Below are 18,570 nucleotides of genomic sequence, written 5' to 3'. Positions count from 1 at the left end.
CTGAGAAGGAAAATCAGAAAAGCATCTCACTTCACAATAGTCAGAAAAAATAAAAAATATCTTGGGGTAACTCTAACCAAAGAAGTGAAAGACCTATATGACAATAACTTCAAGTCTCTTAAGAAAGAAATCGAAGATCTCAGAAAATGGAGAGACCTCCCATGCTCATGGATTGGCAGAATTAACATAGTAAAAATGGCCATTCTACCAAAGGAAATCTATAGATTCAAGGCATTCCCCTTCAAAATCCCAACACAATTCTTCATATGGAAAGATATGGAAAGAGTAATTCTTAAATTCATCTGAAAAGGCAAAAAACCCAGAATAGCAAAAATAATTCTTAATAATAAAAGAACAGCAGGGGGAATCACCATCCCTGACCTCAAGCTTTACTACAGATCTATCATCATAAAACTGTATGGTATTGGCATAAAGACAGACAGGTTGATCAATGGAATAGAATTGAAGACTCAGAAATGAAACCACACTTGCGATCACTTGATCTTTGACAAAGGCGCCAAAAATTACAGTGGAAAACAGAAAGCATCTTCAATAAATTAAATGGCTGGTCTAGCTGGCTGGCTGTATGTAGAAAAATGAAAAAAATTTGTGACCTTGTACAAAGCTCAAGTCCAAGTAGATCAAGCACCTCAACATAAAACCTGACACACTGAATCTAATAAAAGAGAAAGTGGGAAAGAGCTTTGAACTCATTGGCACAGGGGGAAATTTCCTGAACAGAACTCCAATGGTTCATGCTCTAAGATCAAGAATTGATAAATGGGATCTCATGAAACTGGAAAGCTTCTTTAAGGCAAAGGACATAGTCAATAAGACAAATCAGCAAGCTACAGACTGGGAAAAAAAATCTTTACTAACCCCACAAGTGATAGAGGGCTAATATCCAAAATACATAAAGAACCCAAGTTAATCACCAAAAAACCCCAAACAACCCGATCAAAAAATGGGGTATAGAATTAAACCGAGAATTCACAAGTGAGGAATCTTGAATAGCAGAGAAAAACCTAAAGAATGTCCACCATCCAATGTCCTTAGTGATCAGAGAAATGTAAATCAAAATGACCCTGAGAGCCCACCTTACACCAATCAGAATGGATAAGATCAAAACCTCAGGTGACAACATACATTAGAAAGGATTTAGAGAAAGAGAAACACTCCTCCATTGCTGGTAGGATTGGAAACTGGTACAACCCACTCTGGAAATCAATCTGGAGGATCCTCAGAAAATTGGAAATAGCTGCACCTGCCAGCTATTTCACTCTTGGGAATATACCCAAAAGATGCCCCACAATGCCTTATTTGTGATAGCCAGAAGCTGGAAACAATCTAGATGTCTCACAACAGAAGAATAGATACAGAAAATGTGGTTCATTTACACAATGGAATATTACTCAGCTATTAAGAACAAGGACATCCTAAGTTTTGTAGGCAAATGTATGGAACTAGAAAATATCATCTTTAGTGAGGTAACTCAGACCCAAAAGGACATGCATGGTATGTACTTACTAATAAGTGGATATAATTAAAAAAAAAAAAGGAAGTAGTACAGAATAGCCAAGATACAGTTCACAGAACTCATATAGGGCAACATGTTGAAGTGCCCAAGTAAGGACACCTTAGTCCCATTTGGGAGAGAGAAGAAAGCAATCACAAGTGGGAAGGAAGGGACGGGAGTGGAGAACCTGATCTGGTATTGGGTGAGGGAAAAGGACTGAAGCTGTGAGGGCCAGCAGAAAGAAGGGAAACAGGCAACCTCAGGAAATAGGAGGTTTGGGACCCTCCAGAATGCACCAGAGACCTGGGAGGTGATAGACTCTCAGGAATCAAAGGGAGGGACCTTAGATGAAATGCCCAACAGTAGGGAGAGGGAACTTATATAGCTCACCTCCAGCAGGACATCCAGTGAGGGATGGGATTCTCATCCAAGTCACATTTGTGACCCATAATTGTTTCTGTCTGATTTACAGGGCTGGGTGGCGGTGCCACACGCCTTTAGTCCCAGCACTTGGGAGGCAGAGGCAGGTGGATTTCTGAGTTCGAGGCCAGCCTGGTCTACAAAGTGAGTTCCAGGACAGCCAGGGCTATATAGAGAAACCCTGTCTCAAAACAAACAAACAAAAAAAATAAAACAACAACAACAACAACATTACAGGGATGGAAATGGCAAGCAGCCTGAAGAAAAGAAGGTCCTGAAACAGGCCCAAAGTGAGATCCAGCTCAAGGGGAGGTCCCAGGGCCTGACACTATTACTCAGGCTATGGAGCACTCACAAAAATGGACCTAGCATGACTGTACTCTGAAAGACCCAACAAGCAGCCCTGAAAGAGTCAGATATTTGCACCCAACCAATGGACAGAAGTTGCTGACCCCTATGACTGAATTAGGGAAAGGCAGAAAGAAGCTGAGGAGGAGGGCAACCCTGTAGGAGGACCAGCAGTCTCAATTAATCTGGACCCCTGAGATCTCTCAAACGCTGGACCACCAAATAGGCAGCATAAAACTGGCTGATATGAGGCCCCCAACACACATACAGTAGAGGACTTCCAGGTCTGTGTTCATTCAAAGATGATGCACCTAACCCTCAAGTGACTGGAGGCTCCAGGGAGTTTAGAAGTCAGGTGGGGTGGGGCTAGAGGCATCCACATAGAGGTAGGGGGTTTGGGGAGGAGGTGTGGGATGTGGAGCATTCAGAGGGTGGATGGGGAAAGCAGGAATGGAATATGGAGTATAAAACATAAATTAATTTTAAAAATGCTGTTAGATATTAAGTTAACTATAGCTTGTAACTAGTAACATGCATAATGTATAAGTAAGCATTTAAAATGAGGAGAACTGAAATCAGGGTTCTCAACCTTTCTAATTTTGTGACCAGTCATGACTCCCAGACAGTATTTTCATTGCCATTTCCTAACTGTAATTTTGCTACTGTTATAAATTGTAATACACATATCTGATATGAAGGATGGTCTCCGCTTACCCCTTTGATCTCTGTGGAAGCGTTGTTCAACCCCTATATGGGTTGCAACCACAAATTGATAACTACTGAACTCAATAATTCCTTTCTAGGCACCAGTATCATTGTGATTGCATTTTGGCCTCATTATTAAGTGCTAACATTCTCAAACCTACTAAGGACATACAAACAGCTACTGTTCCTGATCAGAGAGACATTAAGTGTGCAATTCTGCACAGCCTACAATAAAATTCACATAAAATCTGAGGTAACAAAATGCAATGAGATTTACTACCATTAACAAAAATTCAGATATCTTCATGATTTTATTTAAGAACCTCAAGAAACATAATATATAATAGAGCAAAATACTACTTGATGAACTACAGTAGTATCAAGCTGCTGTGATGAGTGGAAGGACTGAGTTCTCATCTTTTCCAATGAGAACAAGTGCTCTTAAAGGCTGAGCCATTTCTCCATCCAATTATTGTCTATTTTTAAGGTGGAACTAAATGCAAATAAACCTCGAGAATTTCTCATCTTCTTAAAATATACTGAAAAACATAACCATGAGATGAAATTATTCTTTTGCCTCAACATTTTACAGGGAAGACAGATATAGATTAGATCATTTTATGTAGTTATTAAAATTACTAAATAAATGCTGGAGAAAGCCTCATTATACTACTATTTCCAACAAGAATTGATTTTCTACAATAAATTTTCTTTTTTAAAAAGGTAGTGGCTCCAGAAATGTATTTTTTTTTTTACCTGAATGATCTTTACAAAGGAAAACAAGCAAAAGGGTTAATAAGCCATGATATGCATGAAAAATTTCAGTAATCTTAGGTTATTTAGGAAGTCAAATAGCAAAGAGAGAAAAACAAATACCTCAAATGTTTTTAAAAGTATTATTACAGTGACAACTGCTGAATTATAGGGATAAGACGGAAAGATCTAAATTTAGTATACACACCAATTTATTTTCTACTAAAGAGAAGTTGTAAGTTACTTGTATAAATAAGTAGTGGAAAAGCAATGATTAATAAAGCAAACTCTAAGCAAAGATTAAGAACCTGTACTTGGGTGCTGGGAAGATGGCTAAGAGTGAAAGGCCCCTGAAGTCAAGGCTGAGACTTGCATTCAATTGCAGGAACCCATGGCACTAGAAGGAGAGACCCAGCTCCTCCAAGGTGTCACTGGGCAGTCACATGTCCACCACGGCATGTACCTTCCAAATAAGTAAGAAGGAACTGCAAAGAAAAAAATCTTGCTTCCCAGAATGGAGAAAAGAAGGAACAGAGAAGCTGCTCCAGTGTTAGTCAGTAATGACAAAAGCTAAACATACAAGGCTACAGGGATGATAAAGCAAAAGCAAATACTAAAGTGAAAATTTAAAAGGAAGGGTTTCTTGCTGACACAGCAACTGTTTTTATACCTATGCTTTGGTTTTTTCTATATATATTTCTATAAATATACATGAGCATAATTCAACATAAAAGAAATACAGAATTAGAAAAATATGCATAAGCTACTCATGAATGTTTGTATATGGAGCGTGTTTGAGGCCAGAGGTTAAGACTGGGTGTTAGGCTCAACTGCTCTCTGGTTTAGTTTTTAAGATAGGGTTTCTCGGGAACAGTGATCCAGTTCAGAAGGTAAAGACACTTTCTACCAAGCCTGAGGTCCTTAGTTTGATCCCCAGACTCCCATGGTAGAAGGAGAAAAGTGACTCCTAAAAGTTATTCTGTTGTTCACATACATGCTACAGTACATGTTCCTTTTACATACCTATTGCATCCACATACAAAAAAAAAGGACAGAAACAGCAAGACTCTCACTGAACGAGAGGCTTGCTTATTTAGCTAGATAGGCTGGCTAAGAAGGCACAGAAATTCTGTATATATCTCCCCAGTGTGTGTTTAAAGTGGCCCACATCTATGGGTGTGGAAGTCTGAATTCAAATCTTCATGTTATTTTCACCCGAAAGATTATTTTCTTATGTAAATATGGCATGCTTTGCATATGTATATGAGTGTGTGTGTATGTGTGTAGGCCTGAGTTTGAGGTCAAGAGTATTCATCATGGTTTCCCATCTTTCTTGTTCATTGAGGCACAGATTCTCAATTTAACCCCCAAGTTCACCAATTAGGCTAGTATGGTCAGATAGCTTGTGCTAGAGATACATGGTAGGTCTTAAACTTCTGGGGTTGCAAGTGGGTTGTCAGGCCCATCCCCTTTAGGCAAATAAGTATATTTTGAGGACTTGACTTTGTTCCTCACATCTGACCAGCTCAGCCCCAGTTCCCTATCCCTTTCTTTAAAGAAAGATGTGTTTCTTTTAGCCTGGTGATAGCTTCTTATTTGGAGAAAAGATAAGTAGAGTATCAATGATAAATACAAAAGAATGATCTCAAAGCACATGAAGTATACCAAATAGTATTTAAAAAATGTCAAAGACAGAAATTCCAGAGAAAAGCAATAGAGAAAGTGAAAATTTCATAAAAAAACCAGAGGGAGGATTGTTAAAAGATGAATTAATTAATTGAAAGAACATTTATAAAAAGGAAAGAGAGCTGTAGGAAAGAAAATAAAGAAATGAGCAAGCCTGAAATAAAACTACAAAATAAGAAGCTGGGAAATGGGAACCATGAAGAAATTTGCAGACATAACAGTTACAGTAGTTAGAGAAAAGAAGGTTCTCAGTTTGACATGTATCCAGGAGTGCACACCGTAGATACAGATAGTTCTGGTAGTATAATCCTGTAATCTGTCCTCAGAATGATCACAAAATCAAGATCTTTCTGAGACTTACGTAAGTTAAAGGACAGTCAGAGCAACTTATAAGTGAACTTTGCTATCAAAATAGTGATTATCAAAATAGTGAATACAATTCAGTAGTAACAGTGCTTGTCTACTATGTGTAATGTCTTAGATTTAGTTCTCAGGATTGGACAAAAACAAAACAACAAAAAAGTTAAACACAGAAAGATTCATGTAAGTTTCTATAATTTTCCTTACTTAGAATTCAGGTAAAACCATTTACTAACCTATGCCAAAGCAAGAACTCATTCTACTGTTTTATTCCAAATCGAAAATTAATCTTGTATGAAAAAGTAAAATATATTACCAATTGTATAAAATATTACTGCTATTACATAACTCTTTCTTTACTTGCCAGAGTAGACATCTCACTGAATTTGTATTTTGTGAGTTTTATTCCATTTCACTGGTAGGACTAAAATCATAGCTTATAGAATATGCAGCAATCTTTTCTTGTTTACATCAACTGAAAAGCAGTATTAATGTATAAAGAATGGAAAAAAGATAAATTTCAAAAATATTAAGTTAAATGACTTATGTCCGTATAATAAAGTCTGAATTTTTGAAATCTACACAGACTTACCAATCTACATGTAAGGCCAATAACTGCTACTGGTGTCTGTGCAGATTGAGAAATATCAAAAAGATTATAAAGGAGTGTTTGATTTTTCTGATGAGCAAAAATATCAAATTCATCCAGTATGAAGATCACTGGACAACTGCTAGTCCGGTCACCTTAAAAAAAAAAAAAAAAAGAGTTTAGATTGACAAGAAATTACATCAACTTTTCTTGTATTTTCAAAATGTTATACTTCAGTTTAAATTTCAAGTCAACACACATTGGTAAGTTACTCTGGGCAGGGCATTTATACATGCAGGCTTACTTCTATATAAGAAGTTAGACACAGGACAAAGATGGCCATTGTTGTAAAGCAGTTTACACTCTACTTACAGGATTCTAGCAGTTCGATGAAATAAATTGAGAAAATTAATTGGCAACATAGTTTTATAATTATGAAAATGTAGTTCCTATCAAACACTCTAGGAGTCACTAATGAATAAAAACTGTTTCATAAGACATATTTTCAGCTACTAGAAATGCAAGATGCACCTTCCCATTTAATTTATCTCTACAAACACAAACTAGAATACAAAGTGTAATTAAAAAAAAATCAAAGAAAATTAAAAAAACCACAATAATTCTTTTTAATACAAGTTTTAACATTTCATTCAGGAGGAAACATTCAGTAGGACTCAATACTCTTTCTACTTTGAATGGAAACTTCTTTAATAGAAAAATAATTCAGACTTTAAGAATAAATAATTTACATTTATGTAAAATCTTTCAAGCAAAGATTAAGAGGTTTATCTATTTCGACAATAAAACAAAATGATGTGAGAATAAAGCTGGGAAATGGGAACCATGAAGAAATTTGCAGACATAACAGTTACAGTAGTTAGAGAAAAGAAGGTTCTCGGTTTGACATGTATCCAGGAGTGCACACCGTAGATACAGATAGTTCTGGTAGTATAATCCTGTAATCTGTCCTCAGAATGATCACAAAATCAAGATCTTTCTGAGACTTACGTAAGTTAAAGGACAGTCAGAGCAACTTATAAGTGAACTTTGCTATCAAAATAGTGATTATCAAAATAGTGAATACAATTCAGTAGTAACAGTGCTTGTCTACTATGTGTAATGTCTTAGATTTAGTTCTCAGGATTGGACAAAAACAAAACAACAAAAAAGTTAAACACAGAAAGATTCATGTAAGTTTCTATAATTTTCCTTACTTAGAATTCAGGTAAAACCATTTACAAACCTATGCCAAAGCAAGAACTCATTCTACTGTTTTATTCCAAATCGAAAATTAATCTTGTATGAAAAAGTAAAATATATTACCAATTTGTATAAAATATTACTGCTATTACATAACTCTTCCTTTACTTGCCAGAGTAGATATCTCACTGAATTCAAGCAAAGATTAAGAGGTTTATCTATTTCGATAGTAAAACAAATGATCTGAGAATAAAGATATAATTTTGGCAAAAACAAAAAAGTCTCCCACTATTATTGTATGCGGTGCAATGTGTGCTTTGGGCTTTACTAAGGTTTCTTTAATGAATGTGGCTGCCCTTACATTTGGAGCATAGATGTTCAGAATTGAGAGTTCATCTTAGAAGATTTTACCTTTGATGAGTATGAAGTGCCCCTCCTTGTCTTTTTTGATAACTTTGGATTGGAAGCTGATTTTATTCAATATTAGAATGGCTACTTCAGCTTGTTTCTTGGGACCATTTGCTTGGAAAACTGTTTTCCAGCCTTTTACTCTGAGGTAGTGTCTGTTTTTGTGCCTGAGGTGGGTTTCCTGCATGCAGCAAAATGTTGGGTTCTGTTTATCTAGACAGTCTGTTAGTCTGTCTTTTTATTGAGAAATTGAGTCCATTGATATTAAGAGGTATTAAGGAAAAGTAATTGTTGCTTCCTGTTATTTTTGTTGTTAGAGTTGGGATTCTGTTCATGTGGCTGTCTTCTTTTAGGTTTGTTGAAAGATTACTTTCTTGTTTTTTCTACGGTGTAATTTCTTTCCTTGTGTTGAAGTTTTCCCTTTATCACCCTTTGAAGGGTTGGATTCATGGAAAGATACTGAGTAAATTTGGTTTTGTCATGGAATACTTTTGTTTCTCCATCTATGGTAATTGAAAGTTTTGCTTGGTATAGTAGTCTACGCTGGCATTTGTGTTCTCTTAGGGTCTGTATAATATCTGTCCAGGATCTTCTGGCTTTCATAGTTTCTGGTGAGAAGTCTGGTGTAATTCGAATAGGTCTGTCCTTATATTACTTGACCATTTTCCCTTACTGCTTTTAATATTCTATCTTTGTTCTGTGCATTTGGTGTTTTGATTATAATGTGTCCAGAGGAATTTCTTCTCTGGTCCAGTCTATTTGGAGTTCTGTAGGCTTCTTGTATGGTCTTGGGCATCTCTTTTACTATGTTAGGGAAGATCATGTCTATGATTTTGTTGAAGATGTTTTCTGACCCTTTTAGCCAAAGATACAATTTTGTAATTGTCTTTGAACTCTGGATATAAAGGACTCTCAAACATGCTTCAAAGATATTTATGTAATTATATTTTCAACCTGGAACTTTTTAATCTAAAATTTTACCTATTATAACCTATTCAGAAAAATACATGAATAATCTCTGAAACATTTCTTCCTAGATAAAAAACAAAAACATGTAACTTTTATAGCATCTTTATATTCAAGACAACCATAATAACCAAATAATAGCAAAAATTATTTTATTATTGTTTGTCTGAGACAGAGTCCCATTTCTTCCTATCTTAAGCTCGTAAGTGCTGTGATTACAGGTGAGCAATTTTAGCTTTTTAAATTTGAATCATTAGTATGTCTGAATGATGTCTTTGTGTACATGCTCTAGTGTGTTATGGTGAGCATGTGGAAGTTGGAGGGCACCCTTATATCTTGGCTTTAAGGAGCAAACTCAAGCTGTCAAGCTAGTGTGCTAAGTGCTTATTCCATGCTGAGTAACCTCACAGATACTGAGTTTACCCCGTTAAAAAATCATATTCTAACAATCATTACAGTGGCCACTAGATCACTTGATTATTTAGTTAAACTATTTAATTCCCATACCTTTTTCTTTCCTTTTTCTGACTTTTTTTTTGTAAAAATCTGTAATAATTAAATAATCAGAGAAGACTGAAGGTAAAATTAAGGCTTAACATGTACCTTTTTGCAAAGCTTCCAGAAGAAATGAAAGGTTTTCAGCAAAGCTTCCCTGCACAATAAAAATAGATAAGACTGAAGCTTAATAAAATAAATTAGAATGAATATTAAAATATTTACAAAAGAACATATCTATGCATTGTTTTTATTTGGAAATTAGCCATTGAATAGATTCTCAATTGAATATCTGCATTAATTATCTGTAACTTAAATACAAACGGAGAGGAAAGTATAACACTGAAAATGACAGTAGTATGTCATGTGTGAAGTTTCCTTTTTTTTTTTCCTGGATAATACTGGTAGAAATGTTAGATAACAGTATAGTTTCTGGAGGATTGCTAGATTCTGAATATAGCTGAGGACTAGAAATATATTCCACTTTATATCTTTAAACACAACACTTTCTTTCTAGTCTCAAATTAATTTGCACCAGCAAAAAACTTAATATGGGTTAAAATCAGATCCAAACGGGGGAGTTTGCTTAAAATATTAACCATCAATTTTCTAGATAAGAACGCCTATTTAGCAATTTGTGTTTACCACATTATCTGTTTCTAAAGTACTTTTGGAAAACTTAAACATTTTAGAAGAATGTTTGTCTACATGTGGGTATGTGCATGTTGAAGGCACAGAGGCCAGAGGTACTGGCTCCCTGACCTGGATTTAGAACATAGTTGTGAACCAACTGGCACAGGTATTTGAATCCAAACTCAGCTCCTCTGGAAGAGCAGTAAGCACCTTTCTGGTGAACTTATCCACTTCCTCGATGATCACATATTTTAAGGAAAAAGTCAACTTTAAATTTGAGGAACTATAAAAAGAGAAAAGAAACACAATAGGTTTCTTTTCCAGAAAGAACCTTATATAACATAAACATTTTTAGTTTTTTTTTGCACTTAATTATTTTGTGTGTCTGTGCAGCACAATGTACATTTGGAGGGCAGAGAGCATCTTATAGGAGTGCATTCTTTCCTTCCTTTAAGTGGGTTCTGATAGGTTGTCAAGCTAGGTAGCAAGAGTGTCTAAGCACAGAGCCAAATCACCAGTCTAGCATGATGATTTAAGTGTATCCACATACAAGAATACATGCTGTGATGTCATACTAATGCCAAGAATGAGTCTACACAATTTACTGTAACTAACACTGCCTTGTAGAGATAATCTGGAAATCAGCAGTCAATTACTTATTCAAAGATACCTTGTCTTCCGTTTTTATCAATAGTTCATTATACCTCATCATAAAGTATTGCACACACATTTATTCAAATATATATGAAAAAGTATATGTACATACATACACAGATAAATATATATGATGTACCTATAAAATATATTTACTCAAAGACTATGAACACAGTAAAGTTCTGGCTTAAGCAACTTTTGTTCTTTCAAGTCCAGACTACACAAACTTATGAGCTCAGGCAAACTAATTAGTCTCTATTAGAGACCTAATCTTCAAAAAAGAGATTATAAGATAATAATCTTTTAACAGCCACCCCTTGTTATTGTGGAGGATTGAATATTGGACCCCCTTTTCATACACACAAATACCAAATGTTTAACTGATCAATCCCGCTAAATAAAATAGCATAGTATTTACAAATTAATTGCATACCATAATCCATTACTTCTATATCACCCTCAATAACTTAATAGAGTGCAGTACTAGCTGTCATATTTAGCTTTTGCCTATTTGACCAAAATCTATATGGATATTGGAAAAGAAAATCTTGACTAAAAACTGCTTCCATCAGACTGACTTTCCTGACTGCTAATTTATATATGGGGCCCAGCTCACTGTGAGCAGGACTAATCCTGGGCAGATGGGCCTGAGTTCCTCCATGGTTCCAGCCTCTGCTCCTGCTTGAGTTCCCATAATCTGGAACAGTGAGCCAGATTATTAACCCTGTTATCGCCAGATTAGTTTTCATTAATATATTTATTATAGAAACAGAAAGCAACCTAAAAATATTATCTAGATATTATTTATTAGCTCTTCTAATGTATTATTTAAATATGTAAAAACAAAATACAAAGCCGGGCGTGGTGGCGCACGCTTTTAATCCCAGCACTCAGGAGGCAGAGGCAGGTGGATTTCTGAGTTCGAGGCCAGCCTGGTCTACAGAGTGAGTTCCAGGACAGCCAGGACTATACAGAGAAACCCTGACTCGAAAACAACAACAACAAAAAAACCCCAAAAAACAAAAAACAAACAAACCAGTCTATTCAAGCTTAGCATAAATGCATTTATTTTTCTTGAATATCTTCAGTTTGGTATTGGTTGCATATACAGATATCGGACCTAAATATACAAAGGACTGACTTTCATGATAATCACAATAGCTGTGATTGGAATGAGATTGTAATACAACTGTCTCTTTCATGAATATATACAAATACAGTACTAATATATCCATCTAGGAACATTAGAATTAACCCCCCCAGATCATTTGGAAATTAAAAGCTACACAGAGTTTTAATAGGAATTCTTGTTGAACATAGGTATTAATAAAGGGACATTCTGACTTTATTTCTCAACAGTTTGTAGAGCAGGAAAGGAGAAAATATAGTTGGCTCAACTTTTTGTTGCTAACTCAAAGAATGCAATTCCTAGATACTAGAAGTGTGTGTGCATAGCTGTGCTCAGATCACTGCAGCACAGAGCAAAGAGTGGTAAGGTGGGAAAGACAGTACTACAGGAACAGCAGTAAACAGAAAATAGACTTGGGAAATGTGTGTCTCATCTGCATATGGAGTCTCGGACATGGATTACTCATGTCTTCCTTAGGTCATTTATGTTAGGTAAACAGCTGAATGAGACATTTCCAACACTACAGTCTGAAGCACTATCGGTACTTTGAGACTTCAAGACACACCAGCATACCCTAAGTGACGGAAATGAGGTAACAGATATTCATACATACAGCACATTAGCATCCAACAGAGTATTGAATCAAGAGGATGTTTGCGTCCCTTGTTTAGAATAATCTTGTTACATACACAAAGTAAGTATACTTAGTCAAAGAACCTGATATTGAGAGATTCATTGATCCGACAGCCTAGTATCACCAACAGGGAATCAACTCTTAGCAACAAAAGAGTCAGTCCACTATGCCATTTTTAAATTCAAAATAGTATCTAATATGTTCATGCTACTTCATAAATCTTGATTTAAAAAAGACTTTTACTTAAACAAATAGTCATAAAAATACATAAAACAACCACTAAATAAAAGCTTGATGACTAAATATACCATACATTAAGTCTTATTCTAACAAAAATCTTACATCAACTTCTAACATATATATTATATAACTTTCTAATATGACTCTCCTAGCCTTCCAGAAATAAAATATCTGAAATGATACTTACAAAAACTTTATCTCCAACTACATTGTCTAGATTTAATTGTCTTGTGATCTCTTTCAGAGCAATTTTTTCATTTGTCTGCAGGAGTCCTAAAACAGAGTACAATTAATGGTGCTTAAATAAAAAGAAGCAAGTATTTGACACAGATTATTTTCCAAGTAAATATATTTTCTAATGCTTTTAAAAATTTAATTAGAAAGAATATCAGTTTGCTATTTCATATTACTTCTTCTAAAAATATGGTAATCATAGAAGCATTAAAAAAACTATTTAACTATTTGAAAATTTACACTTTTACCATATACACTTTCCTTTAATATCTAAAGGCCATTAAACAGGCATACAGTTTTTAATATATAGACAGACTTAAAACACAAATGAATTTATTATCATCATATGCAAAACTAGTTCACATTGTTTCTTAATGGAAAAATAATGATATACTCACCATTTAAGTGAACTTGTAACACATTTTCACTCACTTCTATTTCCATGAATTCTTTCAAAGCATGATTTAATAACTAAATATAAAAATGTGTAAAATGTTTAATTTGGAAAAGATAAAATGAAGCTATTCTTTCTTAAAATCATAAATGTTGAGAATAAATATAAACAAATAAATTACTTTATAGCTAAAAGGTTTAGATATATGCAATTCATTATGTTTAAGTCTAATGGCAAAGCCTAACTGAAACTTTAATATCTTAATAATTTATATAAACTTTTAATAAACATTGGAAAAAATCATAAAACCTTCCTTTGTAATCTTTATGACTCAGTATATTTTACTATTCAGTAACATTTCTCTACCAGGTGCCACTGAAAGCAGTGAAAAGCTATAGAAAAAAATAAATCTAAATAGTTGTAAAAGGTTTGTCCTCCAATGTCAATTTTATGCAACACTGTTGATAGTCTGCATATTGTCATGAAATAAGAAATAGTAAATAGTTAAAAAGAAAAATATAAAGTATTTACTCATGAATAAATGAATAGAAAAGCATAGTGATGAAACTTAGCTGGACACAGCAGCAATTAGCCTGTAATCCCAGCACTGAGGAGCTGAAGGCAAAGAGTGAGAAATTGAAGAGTCAGAATGACCCGCAACCTGAACTATATGAAACTGTTTCACAAACAAATAATGAAAACAAAAAACAAAACAAAACAAAAACATAAAACAATACAAAAGTCAGTAAAAGGTTAGATGAAATTGTAAGATTACCAATAATAATTACTATGAAAATGTACTTATACCGAGAAGGTATCATTGTAATATAAAATTTATAAATGAGGAAGATTAAGGGCAATGTAAAACACTTTTAGTCACATCAAAAATTGTTCAGAAGACACTATTGCATACTCCAGCAAGATTTTGCTGAAGGGACTCTGATATAGCTGTTTCCTGTGAGGCTTTGCCAGTGCCTGGCAAATACAGAAGTGGATGCTCACAGTCATATATAGGATAGAATATAGGGCCCCCAATATAGGAGCCAGAGAAAGTACCCAAGGAGCTGAAGGGGTCTGCAACCCTATAGGTGGAACAACAATATGAACTAACCAGTACCCCCAGAGTTTGTGTCTCTAGCTGCATATGTAGCAGAAGATGGCCTAGTCGGCCATCATTGGGAAGGGAGGCCCCTTGGTCTTGCTAACTTTATATGCCTCAGTACAGGGGAACGCCAGGGCCAAGAAGTGGGAGTGAGTGGGTAGGGAAGCAGGGCTGGGGGAGGGAATAGGGGACTTTTGGGATAGCATTTGAAATGTAAATGAAGAAAATCTCTAATAAAAAATGTGGGAAAAAAAAGATATAAAATTAAAAAAAAAAAAGTGGTCCAGGAAAATAGATGTTAGATGTACATATAAGTAATGAGAGTAGACAGATTTCACAAAAGGATAGTAAACATAGAACTTAACTTTGGTATGTGTGGATTTTAAGGACATGGAATTATACACAGGTACTCTTGATCTAGATTCTCTTAAAAAAATAAAATAAAAAAGGAACCTCTCTGGGTACAACTGTCTGACTTCTGTAGTAGTCCAGCTGAGAAGAAACAATAAAAGCAACCAAAAGGGATAAGACAGAGCTTCCCTATCTTTGAATCAGATCAATTCTATCACAAGAGAACATCTGTGACTCATACAAACTTTCTCCCTAACAACACTACTTTCAACGTATTTTTAAAAACTATTGCATTGTCTGCTGCCTCCTATTTCTTACATTTCACTGACATTTATATTTTACTTGGGAGCCATTTTGTTTCAATTCATGAATCACACATTAGAAAACCCTTCAAATCCTTTAAAGGATAGACGTTAGTAAAACTTTTTATCTCCTCCACTGAGGTCCTCCACACAAGCTTGCTTCCTTTGATTTGCACACTGTTATGATAGACGGTACAAAGAAAGAAAGAGAAAATGTCCTACTAAGCCACAGGGACCGGAGACTTCTGTGTAGCTCAGCCACTTATATAATCTAAATACAGCAAAAAGAAAAGAAAAAAGAAAAACTAAACAAAATCTCACTCCAGGATTTTCTCCACAAAACAAAATTCATGCAATTCTAAGGAGAGGAAAAACAGAAACAGAAACACCTGTGAGGAAGCCTATAACCCCGGGCAGTAGATACATTAAGGAAAACAATCAAAACCACAAATGTATTTTACATAGTCCTTCTATTGAAAAAAGTTGCTAAATCAAAGCAAAAGAAAATTATAAAAACTAAACAACAAATGGCAAAGAATTGGTAATTATACCAAGTGAGTAGGAGGACCAAAGCAGGCTAGAGTAAAACATCTTATAAGAAATGTATAAATTCTTGAAACAGTAATAAAGTTGTCAATTACCAAGTTATGTTCTTTAAATGGAAATGGTAATATAAATAAAAGTTCTTCATCTTACATAATATAGAACCAACATGTACTATTTTAAAAAATAGAAACAGTTTTAATTTACTATCTTAACTATTTTTAAGGTATATTAATATGACTGAACAAAATATTAATTTGCTATTATAGAATACTAGAAAAATACAATTTATACAACTTAGCACATTAGAATTTAATACTAATACATTCAAATGTTGATGTATTTGTTTTGTATATTGTAAAAAGGAACAGATGAGAGGGAGAAGAATTTTTTGAGATTAACTAAGTCAGAAAAAGAGAAATATGACATAAATATTGATGACCTTGATATGAAAGATTTGTTTGAAGGTTAAAAATAAATTGTAAAACTGTGAAAACTGTAAAAAGGGGGAAAATGCTTGTGGGGAATCACTGTATGATGATGACCTGGGAGGTCCTGAGTTGGGACCCTCAGGACCCACGTATGGAAGCACGGACCTTATACTCTCAGTGGCAGATAGATGGGAGGATTGAAATCCCTGCCCCAGTGTAGGCCAATATACCAAGCAGAGAACATAAAAAGCAGGATCAACTCCCATATCACAACCCAACTTTGTAGAATACCTGCATGGATTTTGTCATTTAAAAAGGAATAGAAAACAAAGAATGCTGCAATATAATAAAATGAAAAACATTTTTAGTGCCATCTGATATAAAAAACTTCAAATGTCTTTTAAAGCAATGATATATGAGAAACTTAAGTCTTTTACTGTGGTCTTTCCAGATCCTCGTGGTCCAACAATGAGTACAGAATTGCTTTCTCCATAGATAGCAGTTCTTTTGAGTAGCTCAATCAAATGCCTAAAATGATACGGAAAGGCAGAAATAATAATAAAAAAAGGTGAAATAATTTATTGGGTCATACTTTTAAAAGGCTAAACCTGAAAGTCAATATTAATTTTACCCTTTTGGCTCTCTAGCCCAAAGGATCTAAATTTTCCTACATATAGAAAATACACACAAAAGAACATTAGCCGGTAGAGATTCTCTAGAGACCAGAAAAGGAAATCCAGGAAAGAGGGAATTCATTCAGTCTCATAGTGGGAGAAGATAAGGGAGAATTAAGCTAACTTTTAGGTCCTCTAGGCTTAGAGAGAATTATTTTTGCTAGCACTTTGGTCCTTATCACCTGAGCTGGCTACCAGGTGTTAAGTACCAGAATGTCCGAATTCTTTCAATAATAGCAGATAATTAACACAAAAGAAGTATTAGGGACCATATGTCCTTATCAATAACATTATGAGACATTAAGTACTTAAGTTCCTGTTTTACAATATTGTTTCTATATATAAGACGTAACTTCATCATAACTTAAGGTAATGTATATGACTAGCCTTCTTCAAAACTCAGAGAGGAAATGAAAATGAACTTATCATAGAGGAGCTGATGTTAGACTTACTTGTATTGTACTTGCACTCCAAATAGGTTGCTATGTGGACTATGATGACAAAATCTTTCACGTAAAATTCTTTGTACCTGATAAACATGAAGAACAGATGTAATAAAAATATTACACATGTAATAAAAGTGAATGTTAAAGCTTATTTGTAGCAGCCAGGAATTAAATACTAACTGCTCTGGCACCATTTTTCTCAGTTATAAAAATAGATTCTTCTTTTATCTAGTGTCAGGTAAATAATGAGATGTCACGTCAGTGAATGGCAGAACTACTTCTATACATCACCAACTCAAAAGCTGTTTCAGTGCACGGGCAATGCAATCTAACGCAACAGTGCCAGTGCAACAACAGTCTCTCTAGAAACTAAGACTCCTAAAACATCTTGTCTAGTAACAATCAGTCTGGACCACCTGCCCTACAGGTCAAGATTCCACAGAAAACGAAACTTGGAGATTTGTATAGTTTTAAATATCCATTAGATTCTGAGCGCAGAAATACTACAAGGTTACTATTCACGGCTTAAAAGTCACTGCAAAAAAGGCAGAAATATAAATTCAAATAACAAACTATAAAACAAAACTAGTTCAATCTACAAGCCAGTATTTAATTATGTGTAAGAAATGACATTTAACTAGTCTATAAATTAACGAATTAGACCCAGGGATGTAGTTCCATGACAGACATACTGCCTAGTATATATGATCAGGCCCTGGTTTCTGTCAGCATAATTGCAAAAATAAATACATGAATTAAAAAAGAAAAACCTTGAAACCATTATTCCCTTTCTGGACCTGGTGCTACTAGAGTAACCATTCAGGGACACTCCTTAGGTAGCTGTCTAAGACCTGAACAAATGTGCTGGAATAAAGACTGCAGCATTCTTTGCTGCTTCTAGACCAACAGCTTTCAGAGTCTAAAAGTACCAAAGATATAGTGAGGGTTATTTTTTTAAAACATGTATAAAAGGATAAAGTAAATGATTCATGTTTATTATTGTAGATGAAGCACAAATAATGGAATTAGTGCCAAAGGAGTCATTTAAGTCAACATTAAAAGATCAAGTCTTTTTCAGATCTAAACATCTAAATAATAGAGAATTAACACTTTTCTGTCAGGCCTATTTTGAAGATTAAAGCAGTATTATCTAAAATACAATATAGGAATTATATGAGTAATAGTTGATTCCCATTAATCACTAAAATGGATTTTTAGACATCTAAAGAGTCAATGAATTATATCTATCATCCACAAGGTTAATATAATATTAATTGGAAGAACCGTCCACTTTACATACAAAAAAAAAAAAAAAAAAAAAAAAAAAAAAAAAGAGCTCCTATTCTTTTAAGAAGTA

At 34.5% G+C, this 18,570-nt stretch overlaps 1 protein-coding gene across 7 annotated transcripts in view; it reads right to left on the bottom strand.

Annotated features, from left to right (window-relative positions):
- The window catches only part of Orc4 (origin recognition complex subunit 4), a 47,315-nt gene that overhangs the window by 16,972 nt on the left and 11,773 nt on the right, over nucleotides 1-18,570 (bottom strand). For 5 of the 7 annotated variants that reach the window (XM_029474054.2, XM_021182675.3, XM_021182656.3 and 2 more), the window contains exons 3-8: nucleotides 17,220-17,296; nucleotides 16,531-16,621; nucleotides 13,369-13,441; nucleotides 12,924-13,009; nucleotides 9,555-9,603; nucleotides 6,381-6,532 (exon numbers count right to left, since the gene is read on the bottom strand). In XM_029474054.2, coding sequence (XP_029329914.1) covers nucleotides 6,381-6,532; nucleotides 9,555-9,603; nucleotides 12,924-13,009; nucleotides 13,369-13,441; nucleotides 16,531-16,621; nucleotides 17,220-17,296 — 528 coding nt within the window. Of the gene's footprint in view, nucleotides 1-6,380; nucleotides 6,533-9,554; nucleotides 9,604-12,923; nucleotides 13,010-13,368; nucleotides 13,442-15,341; nucleotides 15,391-16,530; nucleotides 16,622-17,219; nucleotides 17,297-18,570 lie in introns of all 7 variants that reach the window. The other 2 variants (XM_085834932.1, XM_085834931.1) reach the window with 1 other exon arrangement.

The sequence above is a fragment of the Mus caroli genome, unplaced genomic scaffold, assembly GCF_978045245.1.
Source record: "Mus caroli unplaced genomic scaffold, Mus_caroli_1 scaffold_2, whole genome shotgun sequence".
NCBI classification, from domain to species: Eukaryota; Metazoa; Chordata; class Mammalia; order Rodentia; family Muridae; genus Mus; species Mus caroli.
This window is presented reverse-complemented; position numbering and strand designations above follow the sequence as displayed.